Raw genomic sequence first — 19318 nt, forward strand, 5'->3', positions numbered from 1 at the left:
ATATATATATATATGGGAAAAGGTACTATGCGCTCGACCTCACGAGTCCGTCCCATGAGGTCGAGCTGTGTGGGCCCCACCGTGATGCGTTTTGAACATCTACCCCATCAGTCAGATGCACCATTCCATCGTGGGCCTAGGTCTCAAAAATCAAGTCAATCCGTGACTTGTGTGGGCCACGCCACAGAGAGAAGTGGGGAGGGGCCGTGCACCATTAAAACATTCATAATCATTTTTTGGGCCCACCGAGATGTGGTTTGCAAATCCAGCCCATCCATTATGTGTGTCCCACTTGGAAGAGGGTTCAGACCAAGTTTCAGCAGCATTCAAAACTCAGTTGGGCCCCACCAAGTGCTTTTATATGTTTTAACGGTGTCTTCACATGATTTTAGATGGTATGGCCCACCTGAGTTCCGTATACGGCTGATTTTTGGGATATCCCATAATTTAGAGGGGACCCATCAAATGCACGGTGTTGATGGTCGACACGCATCATGGTGGGGCCCACACAGCTGGACCTCACGGGAGCTTATCGTGAGGTCGAGCGCATAGTTGCCATAGTACCTTTTCCCTATATATATATATAAAATTTGATAGGCAAAGAAACACTATTAGATATGAGAAAAGGGGCCACCGACATATAGAGATTCTACACCTTTGGCTAACATAGCAGCTGCTAAGTTCGTTTCTCTAGGAACTAAGGGCCTGTTTTTTTTTTTTTTTTTTCAAATCCCCTGTAATTACTTGTAATTGAGTAATAATTACTTCTTACTGGCGTTTGCTTGAAGAAATGCTGCCTTGACAACTGCATTTTTCCTCTCCCGTGTCAGTGAATTCCATGTGTTTTGGTAATGATAAAAGCTTTGGGGCCCACCGTTATGTATATGTCATATCCATGCTGTCCATCCACTCCGCTAGCTCATTTTAGGGCATGAGCCCAAAAATGAGGAACATCCAAAGCTCATGTGGACCACACCACATGAAATAGTGGTCCTAATGGACCTCAACCGTTGAAAGCTAAAACCTTCCTAGGGCCCACAGTGATGTTTATTAGTCATCCAACCTGTTCATAGGGTCATACAGACATGGATAAGGTAAAACAAAAATATTAGCTTGATTCGAAACTTCACTGGTCCCTAAGAAGTTATCAATGGTAGGCGTTCAATTCCTACTATGTACTGTGCTGTGGTTCAATTGAGCTTTGGATCTGCCTCATTTTTGGGCTCATGCCCCTAAAATGAGCTGGCGGAATGGATGGACAGCATGGATATGACATATAAATCATGGTGGGCCCCACTTTTTGTGCACTTTTCGTTTTAGGGCCTCTGTTTAAGAGTTGAAACCTGCCCAAACACGGTAGCTATCAACCTCAACTTTTGGGTGTAAGTTATAATGACTTAATTACAATGCATTTACAGCGTAAGTTGAAAAACAAGCCCTAAATTAAACAAATGAGAATAAGGACACGGAAACCCCTCAAGCACTTGTACCAAAGGAACGCTTTCAATTCAGCTGATAGTTTGAGCCATGGCTTTGGGTCAAACAAAAACTTTTGAAATTGGATGGCTAGCTGGCTACTAATGTAATTTCGACATGGGCACATCTGTCAGTGTTGGACACATGCACTAGGTGTAACGTCCCGAATTCTCATAGCCCGAGTACATGCTCGTGCCTGAGAATTCCGGGTGTTAATAATGTAAAAATTGGATGCTTCAAAATCGCACCTTGTCTTTTTTTTTTTTTTTTTTTAATTTTTTTAATTTTTTAATTTTTTAATTTTTTAAATCACATCTAATTACATTCACGAAGGTAACCATTCACGATGGTAAAATCAACTGTATTTATCATTCCATTAGAGTAAAAGAATTCAACAAATTATCAAATGCCCTCTCAATGAGAGCTCATTACATTATCAAAGTTTGCAGCGGAAAATAAATAAAGCTAATCGTGCACTATTCTTCCTCTCTATTCGAACCCGTCTTCCACAGAACGGTTGTCGTCCGTTACATCAACCTGTAATTTATCTGCAACTCATAGCGATGGTTATCCTTTAAGATTAATAATAATTCAAGAGATAAATAAAAATAACATGAGGGTTTTGATACGTCTAGTACTCTACCATTACGAGTGGTATCAGTATATGCAACCAATATATATATGAATGCATGCCTAGCAAAGTGTGTGCGGTCCATCATACGTAATGGTCATCACAATGTGGAATATAATTAATAGAAAACCTAGCTCGTCCCGCATCCCATACTATGGAGATTCGTTGGCGTGTCTAACGCTACCGTAGATTTATATGAACACCTCAAGACGACACAACACACGGATCAGATAAATTACGTGACACGATTTGTTCATGTAGCGACTATTTGCGACATCCAATCACGGAATTGATGTAACACGCATTGCGGATTATTTATATCATTTTGTGCACCACTACCCAAACTCCATGTAATTACTTGTCGACCAAGAGGGTCATTACTCAGAGCGCATTACGTCCGTGATAAAATATATGAATCATTAGATGTGAGACCTCTAACACATCACTTGTACCAAATAGGAAATAAATTGAACCATAGGAGTTTTGGAATTCCAGGACACATGCCCAAGCTATAAAGGGAGGTAGCACAAGGCTAACCTAATAAAGGAGAAAAGTAGCATTAAGCTATCTCAATAAAAAAGAAGAGTAGCAAATATGCTAACTTAACAAGAATAAGAGGAGGAGTAAAAGGCAAACTCAATATAGAGTGGAACAATGCGTCGCTTTCAAAATTGGCAAAGTACAAGGATTGTATCCATCATCCCACATAAATTCATAAAGATCACGCATAATTAAAATCATACATTAACTATAATTCCCAAAAGGATAAATAATTGATAGTGGTAAATCAATCAATTGTATGGAAAATCACAAGAATACATAAGTATGCAAAAATAAGAGAAATCATATTAACTCAAATTAGTATAAGCTTTAAAGGAAACCCTCACCTTAGCCTTAAATCTAAATCCTAGATAGATATCAATGTAAGAAAGCTTCTAGATGAATCATGACAACATTTGAGCAAGAGAGAGACACCACACGTGTGGAGAAGAGGATGATGGGCGTCTAGGCTTCTCTCTCTCTCTCTCTCTCTCTCTCTCTCTCTCTCTCCTCCTTGGACGTTTGGGAGGTGGTGTGTGAGTGGAGAAGGGAACGTACACCCTTTTTATAGAAGGAGTGGACGTATGAGAGGGGTGTGTTTCACATCCCACTTACGACCTTTTATGGCGATCTTTCTTTAAATCTAATTCGTCCAGTGTGGCAAGGTCATCGAATAGAGCTGGAGTATATGATTTTCTTGGTGATCCGAAATTTAGATTGACCTATTTTTAAAATTCTCATAATGGGTGCCAAAATGACTTGATCTCAATTAACGGTCCACACTTAATGATTAGGGTCCAATTTTTGGAGAAATGTGTAGTCAGGATAAGCAAATGGTTGGACAAAAGTTGGTGATTGATCATCTATTCCTAGTGAGTATTGAATTTCTACTTGATCAGGGCATTGAGTTCATTGATAAGCGCCCGGGATTGGTATTCAGATCAAACCGCTTATGACTTGCTTTTATATGGTTCCGTAAGTCCGTGGTCCCAATCGTTCTAGATTTTTGGGGAATATCATGTATATATATATATATATATATATATTTTTTTTTTTTTTTCATTCTATCATAAAATTGCCCTAGGTTTCACAAAGGATAGGCATAAATTATCCATTCATTGTTGAACCTAAGCTTTAATGTCATCCTTTATATAAAAGGTTGTAAATTCCCAGAATCGTTTTATATTGACAGTCTGTCACTCTTAGAATTTTAATTTCTGATCCATACGTCCAATTTACTCGAAATTTAAAAATTAAGTCCTGGACTTATACTTAAAACTACGAAAAAATTCCCAAGGTAGGATTCCATGGTTTGGGAAGTGTTTTACCCTTGTGAAGTGTATGAAAACTTGCAGTCTAGTAGTAATTTCTACTCAATTTTGCTACTGTTGGATTTTTATGGAATTTTGTACAGACCCAATCGAGATGAAATTTTAGGGGAAGGTGAAAATTTTCCGATGTGTCTATTTTTTGCATCTACTGGAGATTTCACAACATATCAGAATTTCGTTGAAATAGTTGAAAATTCTGGAAAAAAATTAAAAAATCTCAATTTCCATGTGGGGGACTTGTTCTTCTTGATTGTGACTCTATTTAAGGATGAATTTTAGTTCAGAACAAGTTTATTCGGAATTTTGGAGATTTATTCTAGGGATACTTAGATTCGTAGTTCCGAGTGTTAAACTTCATGATAACACTCAAGAACTTTCAATGCTCGGGTATTGAAAAGTTCAAGGTGTTACAATCTACCCTTCGAAATTTAATTACTTCTATCGTTTGCACTGATTCAGTATGCTTAAGTTTTCATTGTATTCCTCGTGAGGTAAATATATGTCTAGGTGTGCGTATAATTGGTTACATGAAATCAGGACGCTACAAACAAGTTGCGATTTTAAAGCATCCATTTTTTACATTATTAACACCCGGAATTCTCGAGCATGAGCATGTACTCGGGCTGTGAGAATTCGGGATGTTACAGCTGGTATCAGATCATGAGAATGAGATTAACCGGGCCTGAGGGAATGGACCATCATAAGCTTTACGTGGCTAAGATAGAATCATGAATTAGCTACATATACTTAGGATTATTTACCAAAGAATTTAGGATGTTGAAGAATTAGAAACCCATATTCTGGTTCCCCATCAAACTTGCTAGATGTGGAATTTACGAACTACGAAACTAGGTACCCTTGGAACAAATCCCCAAAATTCCGATTAAACTTGTTTTGAACTAAAATTCATCCTTAAATAGAGTTACAATCAAGAAGAACAAGTCACCCATATAGAAATTGAGATTTTCTAATTTTTCTAGAATTTTCGAATATTTCAACGAAATTCTGATATGTTGAGAAATCTCCAGTAGTTATAAAAAATAGACAAAATTTTCCAATAAATCACTTAGGTCATTGCAAGTTTTCATACACTTCACAAGGGTAAAACACTCCCCAAACCATAGAATCCTACCTTGGGAATTTTTCTGTAGCTAAAGTATAAGTCAACGACTTAATTTCAAATTTCGAGTAAATTGGATGTATGGATTAGAAATTAAAATTCTGAGAGTGACAAGCTGTCAATATAAAACGATTCTAGGAATTTACAACCTTTTATATAAATGATGACATTAAAGCTTAGGTTCAACAATGAATGGATCATTTGTGTCTATCCTTTGTGAAACCTAGGGCAATTTTATGATAGAATGAAAAAAAATATGCATATATACATGATATTCCCCAAAAATCTAGAACGATTGGGACCACGGACTTACGGAACCATATAAAAGCAAGTTATAAGCGGTTTGATCCGAATACCAATTCCGTTCGATTACCAATGAACTCAATGCACTGATCAAGTAGAATTAGCCATACTATGACCATTTTTCTGTGTTGCTCCAAAACACCAATATATATATATATATATATATATATATATATATATATAGTGGGGGAACTAATGTGTGAAATGCAATAAAATTAAATACATAAATAAATAAAATGATTACATGCATATAAATCTCGAGGTCGAGATTTTCATTTAAGGGGGGTAGATTGTAGTGTCTTGATTTCATGTAGCCAATTATACGCACACCTAGACATATATTCACCCCACGAGGAATACAGTGAAAACTTAAGCATAATGAATCAATGCAAACGATAAAAGTAATAAAATTTCGGGGACGAAATTTTGTTTAAGGGGGGTAGATTGTAACACCCCGAACTTTTCAATACCCGAGTATTGAAAGTTCTCGAGTGTTACCATGAAATTTAACACTCAGCTGGAACAGGTATAGGGATAGCTCCTATTTCAGGAGATATATTATCATTTGAGAACAATGGAGTGGATTCGAAAAAAGTTACATCTGCACACATGTATTATCTCTGAAGTGAAGGGCTGTACTAATGATAGCTTCTTTAGAGTATCTGAGAAAGGCACATTTGATGACTCTAGGATCTAATTTGTCATGGCCTGACTCCAACTCATGAACAGAACGTACACATCCAAAGACTCTGGGAGGCAAGGAGAACGATGGAGCATCTGGAAGTAAGATGTCATGGGGTGATTTACCCATTAAGATAGTCGAGGGCATTCGATTTATCAGGAAGCACGTTGTAAGAACCACATCACTCTAGAAACTTATGGAAATATTCATGTGAAGTAGTAAGAGCCAAGTTACGTCTAGCAATTGATGATTTTTTCTATTCTGCTACACCAGTTTATTGTGGGATATATGCGCACGATGTTTGGTGCAATATACCTATTTCAGAGAAATACAAACAAAAGAAATCTGACATATATTCCCTAGCATTATTGGAACGAAACGTACACACCTTTGAATTAAATTGATTTTTCCCCCCATGCAAAAGGTCTTAAGAATAGAGAATAATTCAGATCATTCTTTCATTAAATTAATCCAAGTCATACGTGAAAAATTATCAATGAATGTAGCAAAGTACTTATGCCCTGTCCTGCTAGGAATTTTAACTAGCCCCCAAACATCTAAATGTACTAGAGAAGAAGCTAGACTACATTTTTTCCACACATGGTGTAAAGGTACGGCGATGATATTTACTCAGCTCACATTGGGTTTGGTTTCCAATGAAGGAGGTTGCACCATGCACATTGGGTTTCAAGTATCATGATACAACTTGGTATTGCTTCAGTTACATCAGTTTCCGTGTAAGCTGGAGAGGGAGGGAAGGGGGAGATGTTGTCCAGCAAAACGCCTAACTTCAATGGCAAATGCACTACTGGAATTGCTTTAGTTATATCAGTTTCAAGTTGGGAGGGACCCCGAAATTATCTATCAATACCCAAAGACAATATGCACACATTTCCAGAATTTCCTGCATTTTGATCCCCTCATTACATAAGTTATGTCTGAACTGAACACACTACACTACTTTCCTTGCATTTCTCTTGAAGAAATCTTTGAACACACACATCTTTATGTAGTGCGTTCGAATATAAAACTTCAAATTTCCTGGAAATAGGCATCACTTCACTATTCTTCCCAAAATTGGACTTCGTCATTGTACCCCACTTTATGTATTATGTGTCTACTGAAGAGGCTCAAAAGATGATATGGCCCTCCAAACAGCAGACCCCTCTCTGTGATTAAGGATATGTATGAGGGAGTGGTAATGAATGTGAAGACCACTAGTGGAGAGAAAAATTGGTTCCCAATTACTATATGCTTTACAGTTTACACCATGGGTCATTATTGAGCCACTATCTTTCTGCATTGGTTATGGATGAGTTAACGAGGCATTTACAAGAAGAGGTTTCGTGATGTGTGTTGTTTGTAGATGGCATAGTTTTGATTGACGAGACGATGAAGGGGGTAAACACAAAGCTAGAACTAGAGATGGATGCTTTAGAATGTCAGGGTTTTAAAATTAGTCAGACTAAAACAGTCTATAGAATGCAAGTTTAGTAGCCATTGGAGTGGAAATGAGGAATTAGTTAAAATTGCTAACCCAAAAGTACCCCAAAATGACCATATTTGATATCTTGGGTCGCTAATTCATGAAAGTGGAGAGATTGAGAAGGATGCTACTCTTAGAATTCATGCTGGGTGGAGAAAGTGGAAATGTGCATCTGGAGAGAATTAACAAATTAATGCATTCCGGGGAACTTAGGTGTGGTACCAATAGGTAATAAGATGAGAGAAAGTAGACTTAGGTGGTTTTGCCATGTGCAACAATGACCAAAAATTTTGCCTGTTAGGAGTAAGTTTATTCAAATTGAAGTCATTAAAAGTGCAAGAGGAAGGCCCATAAGGCTGTTGGGTGAGGTACTGAGAAAATACTATATGACCTATAGTTTAACCGAAGATATGTTCCTCGATAGAGTGAGATTGCAGAATGTGATTCGTGCAGCCGACCCCAAGTAGTTGGGACAATCAGAGGATGACGACAATGACGATGGAGATGATGATTCCCAGATCCGATTCCATATCTAATATACAAAAGAGCATGACTACAATGCACACAGAGAACACACAGAGTTGCTCCACTCATTATATCTCACTTATAGATGGCAGAATTCTATAAGCAGTTTTAAATTTGAAATTTCTAAAGTTCATTTTGATATCCATGTTAATTTTTCCACTTGCATCTGTTGGATGGTGGGAGATATGCGTACACCTGACTATATGCACACTGATTGCACAAAATTTTTAGTATGATGTTTTGGTGATTGCCATGTTGACAAATGTGTCCACCAGATTTGTTCTGGCAGTCCAACACTATGGGAGACCATTATTTGGTTATCTATGGTTTTTTTCTTTCTTTCTTTTCACAGGGTGCCTGTTCTCTTTATTTATTTTGGAAAAGATAAAAATTTAGTGTTGGGAACTGCTACTGTGAAGCACACTGGTGAAATTCAACGAGTGCTGTCCCACATATGCATGTGGCAATGTGTTTTTGCTTTGGAAAATGGTTATGATTGGCCACCATTTGGATGTGACATGCCACAAAAATCATGGGTATGGGAGAATCGCAACAATATGACTGTTTCAAGTTTTCCTGGTTGTACTGCTTGTTCATGGTTTGCTCATTTGAGTAAATAACAGCCCGTTTGCAGGTGGTGATCATGGCTACCATGGTTTGATTGTGCTGGTATATGAGCTATGGCCCACCCACATTTTGGCTAAGAAAATTGATTTAGCACTGTGCACGAGTAACCCATTTATGGTGCGGATTTCAGTGCACACTTCGTGGAAGTGGAACTCGCATGAATTCAATGAAGCGCATCCTTGCAGCAAGCATATTTCCCCCACTTCACACTGGCTTTCATCAACTATGTTCAAGCACTACTGATGACTTGGTCCACTTGACCCAAGCCTTTTCTACTGAATTCAGGGCCAAGTCCTAGTTGCAGATCTTTGAATTGGCATGCGCGTTTTATTTATAATCTTGAAAGAAACTTTCTTTTGTAACTGTGCTATTCATGCAGGGAATTGCTCGGAGGATTGTGAAAGCTGCACTGCAAGAAGCAGCTAAGAAAAGAGAAATGAGGTACTCTGACTTGAAGAAGATCGATCGTGGGGTCCGTCGGCACTTTCATGATGACATCACAGTCATTATCGTGTTCCTTGATTCTAATCTTGTATTAAAGGCCAGTTCGAGCAAGGGCCCCACCGTTTCAGTGAGAGGGGGTGGGGTCAATCTACCTGCGAATTCTCTTGCTCGTTGTGTCACTCCCACGGAACTTAGTACCACCTTATGAAGGTTGGCTTCTCTTCTCTTTGTTGTCCTAATCAAGACCCATTTGGATGCCCTGTGCCTACCTGACTTGCAGTCAGATGGCATCCATGAAGGAAGAGATGGAGTGGCCTCTGCCTCCCATTCTTTAATGTACACTGTAACATTGATATGTAGAGAAAGCCCTTTTCTCATGCTTATAAGCAGGTACTGTTACTTCACTTTTAGTTTATTATGAACAGCTGGAAAAGAGCTTAAAAGTGACAGTAAAAGCACATCTCCTAGGACAGCAGTACCTCTACTTATTCATCTTCGTTTTTCTTTTGGGGTCTTTGGCTTTGTAAATTGTGTGAAGCACCTTCCTTTGGAAATTTAAGTTCCTTCGCTTTTTCTTTTTTCTTATTTCCTCATCTTTTCTTGGTTAGCTTCCTTTAACCCTTGTGGGTGTTGATTGACAAGTTTAGGCTCTGAAACAAGGAGTTCTTCTATAGGACCAGGCCATCTGCTGCACCATGCTGGACAACACCTGTAATCGAGGTCGTGAGTGCTCTCCCTGCCTTGTTGATCTACCCAATTCCACAACCATGTTTAAAAGACTTGGCAACTTGACTCCACTTGCATGGTCCTGAATCAAGTCATGGTGGGGGGACCAAGTCCGAGTTGACTCAGACAAGTTGCATCGATTTGTCTGAGTCTTAAAACCATGTTCACAACCCACTGGGACGTTTGGTTATGAAAGCATGCATGATAGTTAGTGCACATATTGTTTCAATTGTGAGGTTTGCTTGAAGATGTCCTAACTTGTTAGGATAAGATACTCGAGGACTGCAAACGTTGGATACAGGGCTTCTTCAATGACCCAAACTGTTTATTTCATAGTGCTTCCCTCTCAACCCACTGATTATACAAAGGCTATGGTGACCGTTTGTGTTCAAAGCAAATTGGGCAAATTATCTGACTGTTGAAATAATCCAAATAAACGGTTTAGATCATTTTATGATGACCCAGATTCAAAGGCTAAAGTCCTGATGCATTGTGTTTTTTTTTTTTAATTTTTTTTTTTTTGTTAGCTTGTTAGTACACCCACTGTCACAGTTCACACTTCAGTGTTAGCCACCCCCCACTAGGGAATCGATACCAAGACCTTAGTGTTGAAAGAAGGTATCTTTCACTCAGTCTACCAATTGAGCTATCGATCATTGTGTTGCAACAAGTCAGGAAGGATGTATTCGAGCAAACCTCTTCAATTGTTTCATTTTCTATAGATACCTGAAAATTTTCTTTTGGTGGGTTTAAGAGGTGTTGGACTCGTGCAGTCTTGTGTCATTGATGCTGGGTCATCCAACTGCAACATGAGCTGTTTGCATGCCACACATTAAACGAGTGGTCTTGAGCCTTGATCCCAATTCGTTGGATGCACCCCAGTGAGAGTCGTGTGTGCTGAATTTGGGTCACCGCAATTCATTAGGATCTACATCATCTATTAGAAATTTATTTGTAGGCAATGATCATGCAAGGGATGATGATACCTGTACACTAACATGAGGTACCAACTATGCAAGGAACGGCTATGATTGCGTTTTGGAATCTTTGCACAATAAGGTGTTGATATATATATATATATATATATATATATAGAGAGAGAGAGAGAGAGAGAGAGAGAGAGAGAGAGAGAGAGAGGGGAATGCTCGCCTGCCCACCTTGCATGAGCACCCGTCCGTGCCTTTGCACGTGTCATGGGCACAGAATCTGAACAGTTCATGTAATGCGGCACCCCTTGAAACTCTATGGGCCCAACTTTTAGCCTGATTCAAAACTCCAGTGGGCCATAGAAAAGAGATGCAAATCAATGGAGGAAACTGTTTTTAGCCATGACCCACCAGAGTTTTGTATCAGGCTGAAAGTTGGGCTTGTGTGGTTACAAGGGGTGCTGCATCATGTTGACCGTTCAGATTATGTGCCCATGACATGTGTAAAGGTGCGCACAGGTGCCTAGGATTCCCCTCTCTCTCTCTCTCTCTCTCTCTCTCTCTCTCTCTCTCTCTCTATATATATATATATATATATATATATATATATATATATGGCCTATTTGTAGACTTTTCAACCCCTTTAATAAATGAGTTGGGTTTGCATTGAACCCATCCTTATTATATAATAGGAACCCAACACATTGTCTATCCCTTGACATTCAAGTTGCAATCCTTATGGTTGATTGAAAAAAATTCGTGTGTTTGAGCATGTGAATGTACAGGTCAGGCCAAGCTTATGGCAATCTTAACCATTCACGAAGTCTCCCATGTGAGATGATACTATACATTAGTGTTGTAGTTGGCAAATGTACAATTATGGCTCTGAGACTAAACTAGTTAGCGGTTAGATCATGCAGTGCGGCAGACATTTTTCCTGTTTTGGCTCACTGGTGAAATAGACCGTTGCTCTAGAAACATTTTAGATTGGTCAGTCCCACTGGGTGAACCCCTTTGCTGGTATACCTGAGTACATTGACATGCACCCCTAAGTTATAACTTGAGAGTTAGGACATGGATCTCCTCCTTGGTGACCGTCTGTTCCACCGCTTCGTCCCTATACAAACAGCATTATATCTATCCATGTGCTCCTACCAAAGCTTATGCATGTCAATGCCATCCAAGACCACGTTCAACCAACTTACATGATCTTGAGTTATTACAAAACAGCATTGTGGTATCCACGGAGCATGGAACTGATGTCTCATCCTTCAACTATCCTATTAACTCTCATCACGACGTATCATTAATATATATAAATGTAACAAATGGCTTGTGGTATGTCTCCTTTTTTTAAAGGCATTAATTGACATTTTATTAAATAAAGGAAAGAAAAAGGCTCAAAACAAACATACAGAGGAAGCCCAATCCACTCAAGAGATACAATTAGTTGGATTATTCAAAATGGAAGCCCACTCTTTTACATAGAACAAAGCTCTCCCTATATATATATATATATATATATATATAGAGCACTCTTATCCCTAAAATGGTGGTTATTTCTCTCATCCCAAATATATAAAAGAATAGCTAATAAAGACAACCTCTACAGCTTCCTCCCAATCCTGCCGATGCCACCTCCGTGCCATGTGAGAAAGAGGTCCTCAATACTGCTCAACATCACCAATCAATCTTGAACATCTTTAAAAAGCCCATCCAAATGTAGATAATGAATAAATACCATCCAAATGTATCTAGTGAACAGATAATGAATAAATAAGTGGTTGAAACACAAGGATCACATGTTGGGAAGGCACATCATCCTCTTTTAAAAATTATCAATGGTGAGCACCCGATTCCTCTTTTGCCAAGAACACAAAAGCCACTATCTTTGGAGGAATGCCATAGCCGACATGAATGTAGGAGTTGGGCTTCCAAACACAATCTCAGTGGTGAGGAATCTATAAAAAGATTGGACGAAAAACTTGCTTAACTTATGTAGCCTCCACACAAAGTCTTTCGTCTTCAGCACTGAGCAGATTCCGTGAAGCTTATTCGCCACCTTTAAGAATTCCTTTTACTCTTCGGAAAAGTTTCTTCTACAGGAAGGAGACTACACAGAATTTAGACCACAACCAAAACAAAATCGGCCACATTTGACTTGGCATCTGAAGCTATTTGCACCAACCTAAGGAATTTGACGTGAAGATATCTATCGTTGAGCCAGACGTCATCCTAAAAAATCACCATTTCCCCATTTTCTATTGCAAAACACACCCACTTCTTGGAGCTCTCTTTCACACCCTTGATGGCCTTCCAAACATTGGAAGCTCTATATCACAGTCTGGAGAGAGGAATTTCGTTTAAATTCGAATGTATGCTATTCTGTCTTTTCCCTATGGAACAAACACTCCTAGCTCGTAAACAATATGTAGATACCCAGGTTATCAATTTTAAATCTTACACGTCCAATTTGTTTCTTTGACTCTTGAACACCTACCAAAATTGCTGACATTTGCCTCTCAGGAATCTCTTTTATCATTAGAACCAAAACAGCAAATCAATGGTCATGAAAAGGGATGGTCTAACTTGTTACAGTAGAAAAGTTTTCTTCAGCTACATGCATTGTCCATTAGATGATCCCCACATTTGACTGCCCATGTCTTTCAAGAATTACAGTGATGGAAACATCCTAATGAAAAAGGCCAATAGCTATGGAAATGAATCATCCATATCAATTATAATATAAGAGGTTTAATTATCGATCAAGTCTATCCATTTGATTAACCATGATTCTCAAGATTAATTCGCTTTCATCAAGTGATGCTAATGGTAGGGCTGAAAGTTGGGCGGGTTCAACCCAACCGACCCGACATTGGGTTAGGCTTGGGCACGATGAATCGAGTCCAGTCTCGGGCTTGGGTTATATAAACACCAACCCAATAATTGCCCAACCCAACCCGATCAATATATAAGTTACTTATAAATTATAATTGAGTGTGGATCGTCTGTGTTGAAGGCATAGGAAGTTTAGTGCTTTCGGGTCTCATTGGTCCACATCATTTCCAATGACTCAAGCTAACAAGATATGTCGGATTTCTCTCTCCCAAATAGATTGTGTGCTACACAACACGACTTTTAAAGAAGTAGTTGTCTTATATTTTAGCTGGTTTGTTTAGAAAAAAAAATGAAGTTATTTACTATAAATAATTACATATATAATTAATAAAATTATAAATACAAAAAATAAGATGTGTATTGAAATATAATAGACTAATGTAATAATGAAAATATTAGCATGTATCCACCTGACCGAGCCCGCTTGGGTTGGGCTTGGGTTGAGAATTCCCAACCCGAGTTTGGGTTCGGTTGGGTTAGGGTTGAGGTATAGGAACCTTGGGTTGGGCTAGGATCGAGCACCAACCCGTCTGACTTTCAGCCCTAGCTAATGGTCCTATCAATGTGCAGGAAAATGGATGGTGTCTAGAAAAGGACTGATGACTCAACCTGGAGACTCCATCATGGGTAACCCTTGATTACTCCTCTCAAGAATAAATTTAGTCTAATGATCCAATCTAGGGATGTCAATGGGCCAGGCTGCCCGGCCTTCCCTAGGTAACCCATCTCTCTAGGGCTAGGGCTTTGGCCCAGGGGCTGGGCCTAGGCATGAAATCTAGGCCCAACGCTTTGGCCAGACTGGGTCAAAGCCAGTGATGAATAGTCCCGTCAGCCCAATGGCCTAATTCCATCATTAACTAGGCCACTGTTCTAACTATTCCAATGACACTTGCCAATGGTTCCTTTGACATACATATGTATTTTAAAATCAATCATTGGATTCAGGTCATTGTTTCAAAGATCCAACCATTTATTGTGGATATTGGGTCTCCCAAAAATATTTCTTAAATTGGACCTGTTCACTTAACTCTTTTACTTATTTGGCTGGGGCTAGGGCTAGGGCTGAAAGTCAGGCGAGTTCAACCCGACCGACCCAACATTGGGTTGGGCTCGGACAGAATTTATTGGGTTTGGTCTCGGGCTTGGGTTATATAAACACCAACCCGATAAAACTTGGGTTGGGCTTGGGTTGAGGTCTCGGGTTGCCCGACCCAACCCGAACCCGAACCCGATTGATATATAATTGAGTGTGGATCGTCTGTGTTGAAGGCATGGGAAATTCCAGTGTCGTCAGGTCTCATTAGTCCGCATTATTTCCAATGACCCAAGCTGAGAAGGTATGCCAAATTTCTCTCCCAAATAGATTGCGTGCTACACAACATGACTTTTAAAGGAGTGGTTGTCCGATATTTTAGCTTGTTTATTTAGAAAAAAATGAAGTTCTTTATGATAAATAATTACATATATAATTAATAAAATCAGAGGTACAAAAAATAAGACTTGTATTGAAATATAATAGACTAATGTAATAATGCAAATAGTAGCATGAATCCGCCTGACCAACCCGACTGAGACTGCTTGGGTTGGGCTTGAGTTGAGAATTCCCAACCCGAGGTTGGGTTGGGTTGGGTTAGGGTTGAGGTATAGGAACTTTGGGTTGGACTAGGGTTGAGCACCAACCCAACCCGACCCAACCCAACCCAACCCAACCCAACCCAACCCAACCTGACCCGCCCAACTTTCAGCCCTAGCTAGGGCTGGACTATGACAAGGGCTTAAGGTATTAGGGCCCTGATAGGGAAAATCGCAGCCCATCCATTGCCACACTTAATCTTTTCTTATCTGATAAATGGCCAATAAAATGGACAGTTCAACTTGATAATAATAGAAAAAGTACAATCACCAATATGGACTGTCCATCATCTAACCTACCTCTGATACCTCTATCTCTGAATAGTCATTTTGATAAGATAATCCAAACCATCAGACTAATGGCCAAGAGAGTGTTAACTATCAATCATGTAGGTCTCACCTTTGATTAACTGTGCTTTTTGAAATTCTTTGGGTTCACCACTCTAATGATCCAATCAATCACTTTAAAAAAATGTTTTGATTAAACAATCCAAAATTTGGCTGGCTACCACCCTCAATTACCTGTCCGGCTAAAGTTTTTTTTTTGCTTAAATGATCATAATCATTCAATTAACAGTAAAAAAAATGGATGATCCGTACTGATTATGTATAGGAAAATGGTCTGATCAGTGCTTTGGACAAATCATCATGTAAGCACAACATTTTATTTGTGCCTCTCAAGATAACCTTGGCTAGTCGTTTTAACCTTTGATTATTATCTAGATTGATTATATTAGAAATGTTTTATTGTCGACTTGCATCATCTATCTTGTATGCCCACCTTTGATTGGACTACCTAAATTGTCAGATCAATATTCAATAAAATGGATGGTGTTAGGAGAATTGACTCACCACATGCGTTTATTAGTTGATTTGATGCTACCAATTCCAAGCAACCAATTCCAAGCAAGGCTTCATACATGAAAATATAAAAATTTCATATTTAAAGCAACAAGGAAGAGGATGGGATGAAGCTTACCTCTTCTTTACATGGACAGGAGAGAAATCAAGACACAACTCCAAGGAAGCTCCGTCCTCAAAGTTCTCATACTCTTTGGTATTATAAAAAAAAACTATTTTACAAAAACATTCGGACCTAAAGCATTCTTTCAATATGATTCTCTATTCACTGTGAGAACTACTACTGAGGGTTATTCCCACGAATGTATTGAGATGAGTATCCAGCTCAAATTGCTCGAAGCGAGGCCAACATTGCTAATGTAATCATCCAGTATAATGGCAACCTCATATATGTGTACTCTTAAAAGTTTATGATCGTTTGTGAGCACAATTCTCATCGATAAAGAATCTCAAGCCCGACCTTTCATCTGAAGTTGGCTAATGCAAATTCACAATGTCTCAAGTACAATATCTATGATAGACTATATAGATCGATCCATACTTGGATTCAAGTATAACCTCTTAAGATGAATTTAATCACATTTCACACCTAAGATGGTACACACATTGCATTGGCCACTTGTAATGTAAAACCTAGCTTAGGCTAGGCCTAGATTGGCTTTTTAAGGTCCAGAGAACCAACAAATTATCAATAGCAATAGTATTATAAATGGTTTAATTATTGTTTGATGTACAGCGGGTCTTGGACACTTTCATGGCCAAGATGGACCAGAGAAGGCCCAATCTGAGGTGGAAGTGATCAGGACCATCAGAACCCTAAAACAGGCATATCTCACAAATTGGAATGAATTATTCGACATACCATATATGATTTTGGGGTAGGAGAAGCTACTTTGGCTAACCAATTTGCTATGCCGGGTTTTCCATGTTGTATTTGCAAGATTCCATCAAATCGACGGTCAAAAATCCATTTTAATTTCGTTTTTACTATTTATAGTAAGTTTAGGAGTCGTGCCCAACATAAAAAGGGCTTAGAAAAATTAGGAGAATAACGTAGATAGGCCAAATTGGACACTATTTTTGGCTGAAAACGATGAAGTCTAATAGAAATCATGGCCGTGTGTAAATAGTAAGTTTACTATTTATAGTAAGTCATGTTTTTTTAGGGAGTTTGATTATGAAACTTTTTCCTAGGTTTGATGTTAGTATTTAAAGGATTGTAAATTCAATTTTATCATCAATCAATGTATTTTTGAATTTATTAGAATTTATTTCTACTTTCTATCTTTCCTCGTGGATTCGAGGAATCTCTGTGAGGAGTCTAGAGAAGCTCTTAGATTTAGAGTAGTTATCTCTAAGGATCGACCTCATCACGTCCATCCCTGTGTCAATTTGTACCAGAGTGAGGACTCCTCTCGGGCTGATGACAGCTAATGATAGCATGGACCAAAATCCTATGGACGGTGATCTAGGAATTTGTAATCTTTTGAAAAGAATGAAAGATTTTCATCAAGAGAGTCAGTTGACCATGCAAGGGCTGCAGGCAACCCTCGACCGTCTTGTGGATACGTTAATTTCACCCCGAGCCCAAGGTGATGTTTACCCGCTCGTGATTGTTGTATGACACAACCTCGATTTTTGTAGGGCATTACTGAAGGTGAATCGTAGAGCTACCCTAGATTAGAGGTGTACACGAACTGAGTTAGCTCGGTTGGCTTGCTTAACTCGACTCGAAAAAGCTTGATTCGACTCAAGTTGAAGTTGAGTTCGAGCCGAGTCGAGCTGATTTTTTGAGCTCAAAAATGAGTTTGAGCCGAGTTCGAGCTGGCCTCGGCTCGACTTGACTCGGATCAAACCTAGCTCGGATCAAACCAGTTCGGTGACTCAGTTATTTTGATATTGATGTTGCTCACCAAGTGTTTGATGAAATGACTCAACGAAGTGTGGCCGGTGGCAAGGAAGGTATGTATATGAAACCAATACCCTTTTTTTTCTTGATTTTTATGTTACTTAGAAGGTGTTCGATAAAATACCTGTAAAACCATTGCTACTGTCTTAAATACAGTGAGATTTTGAAGGTACGGTCCAGGTGTTTGTGAAAATGTTGCACAGGCGAACTCGGCTCGATCTAGGCTCGAACTGGCCAGAGCTGCTGACAGAAACCGAGCCAAGCCGAGTTTGAGCTGAGGTTAGCTAGTGGCCGAGCTAAGGCTAGCTTGACTCAGTTCGACTCGATGTACACCCCTACCCCAGATGAGTCGAGCTCCAATGACGAGGACATCGATGATGGCTTTACTTGATGACCAGTCTATGGAGGCAATCAACTGCATCGTGCTGAAGGAGACTATCGAGGTAAGGTCGAACTTCCTAATTTTAATGGCTTATTTCATATAGAAGATTTTCTCGATTGGTTAAACGAAGTAGAATAATATTTTGATTACATGGACGTGACGGAACAGACGGAACATAAAAATATGAAATTAGTAGCATTCAAATTAAAATATAGTGCTTCTGCATGATGGGAGCAATTACTACTTTCACGTGCCTGACAGAACAAGGCGCCCATTCGATCATGGCCACGGATGAGACGCCTTCTTCGATCACGATTCATCCCCACTAATTACGAGCATGTATTATTCCAGCAATACCAAAATTATCGACAGAAAAATCAAACCATCATAGATTAAATTGAATAATTTCAGTGATTGGTAACGCGGAATGAATTGTCGGATACCGAATTGTAGAAGGTAGTACGGTTCATAAGCGATTTACAATCAACAATTTAAGATCGAGTTCAGATGCACCAGTCAGACCGTGTATGAAGCGGTTCACTTAGCAGGTAGAGCGGAAACCAAACTTGTAAGAGTCTATACTCGGCCTTATCCTTTGACTCAGCCCCCCATGACGGATCCCACGCGGGACTTAACACTGGCCAAAGGAAAAGACCCAGTAGGAGGACGTCCTCAACCTCTTATAACAATAAATCGTGACATAGAGAGTGGTCCATTTAACCCTCAATGTGGGCCACCCACAACAGCAGGTCTGAGTAGGATTCAAAATCCTTATGGTCGGCCAAGGCTGAACAATTGTTACTGTTGTAGTCAACTGGG

General features: G+C 39.2%; 1 protein-coding gene across 3 annotated transcripts in view; it reads left to right on the plus strand.

The window, feature by feature from the left end:
- Window positions 1–9750, plus strand: part of LOC131243179 (probable protein phosphatase 2C 60) — a 32743-nt gene extending 22993 nt beyond the window's left edge. For all 3 annotated transcript variants that reach the window (XM_058242329.1, XM_058242327.1, XM_058242328.1), the window contains one exon: window positions 9101–9750. In XM_058242329.1, coding sequence (XP_058098312.1) covers window positions 9101–9373 — 273 coding nt within the window. In that variant the 3' untranslated portion in view covers window positions 9374–9750. The remainder of the gene's footprint in view (window positions 1–9100) is intronic.
- Window positions 9751–19318: the final 9568 nt, after the last annotated feature.

The sequence above is a fragment of the Magnolia sinica genome, chromosome 4, assembly GCF_029962835.1.
Source record: "Magnolia sinica isolate HGM2019 chromosome 4, MsV1, whole genome shotgun sequence".
NCBI classification, from domain to species: Eukaryota; Viridiplantae; Streptophyta; class Magnoliopsida; order Magnoliales; family Magnoliaceae; genus Magnolia; species Magnolia sinica.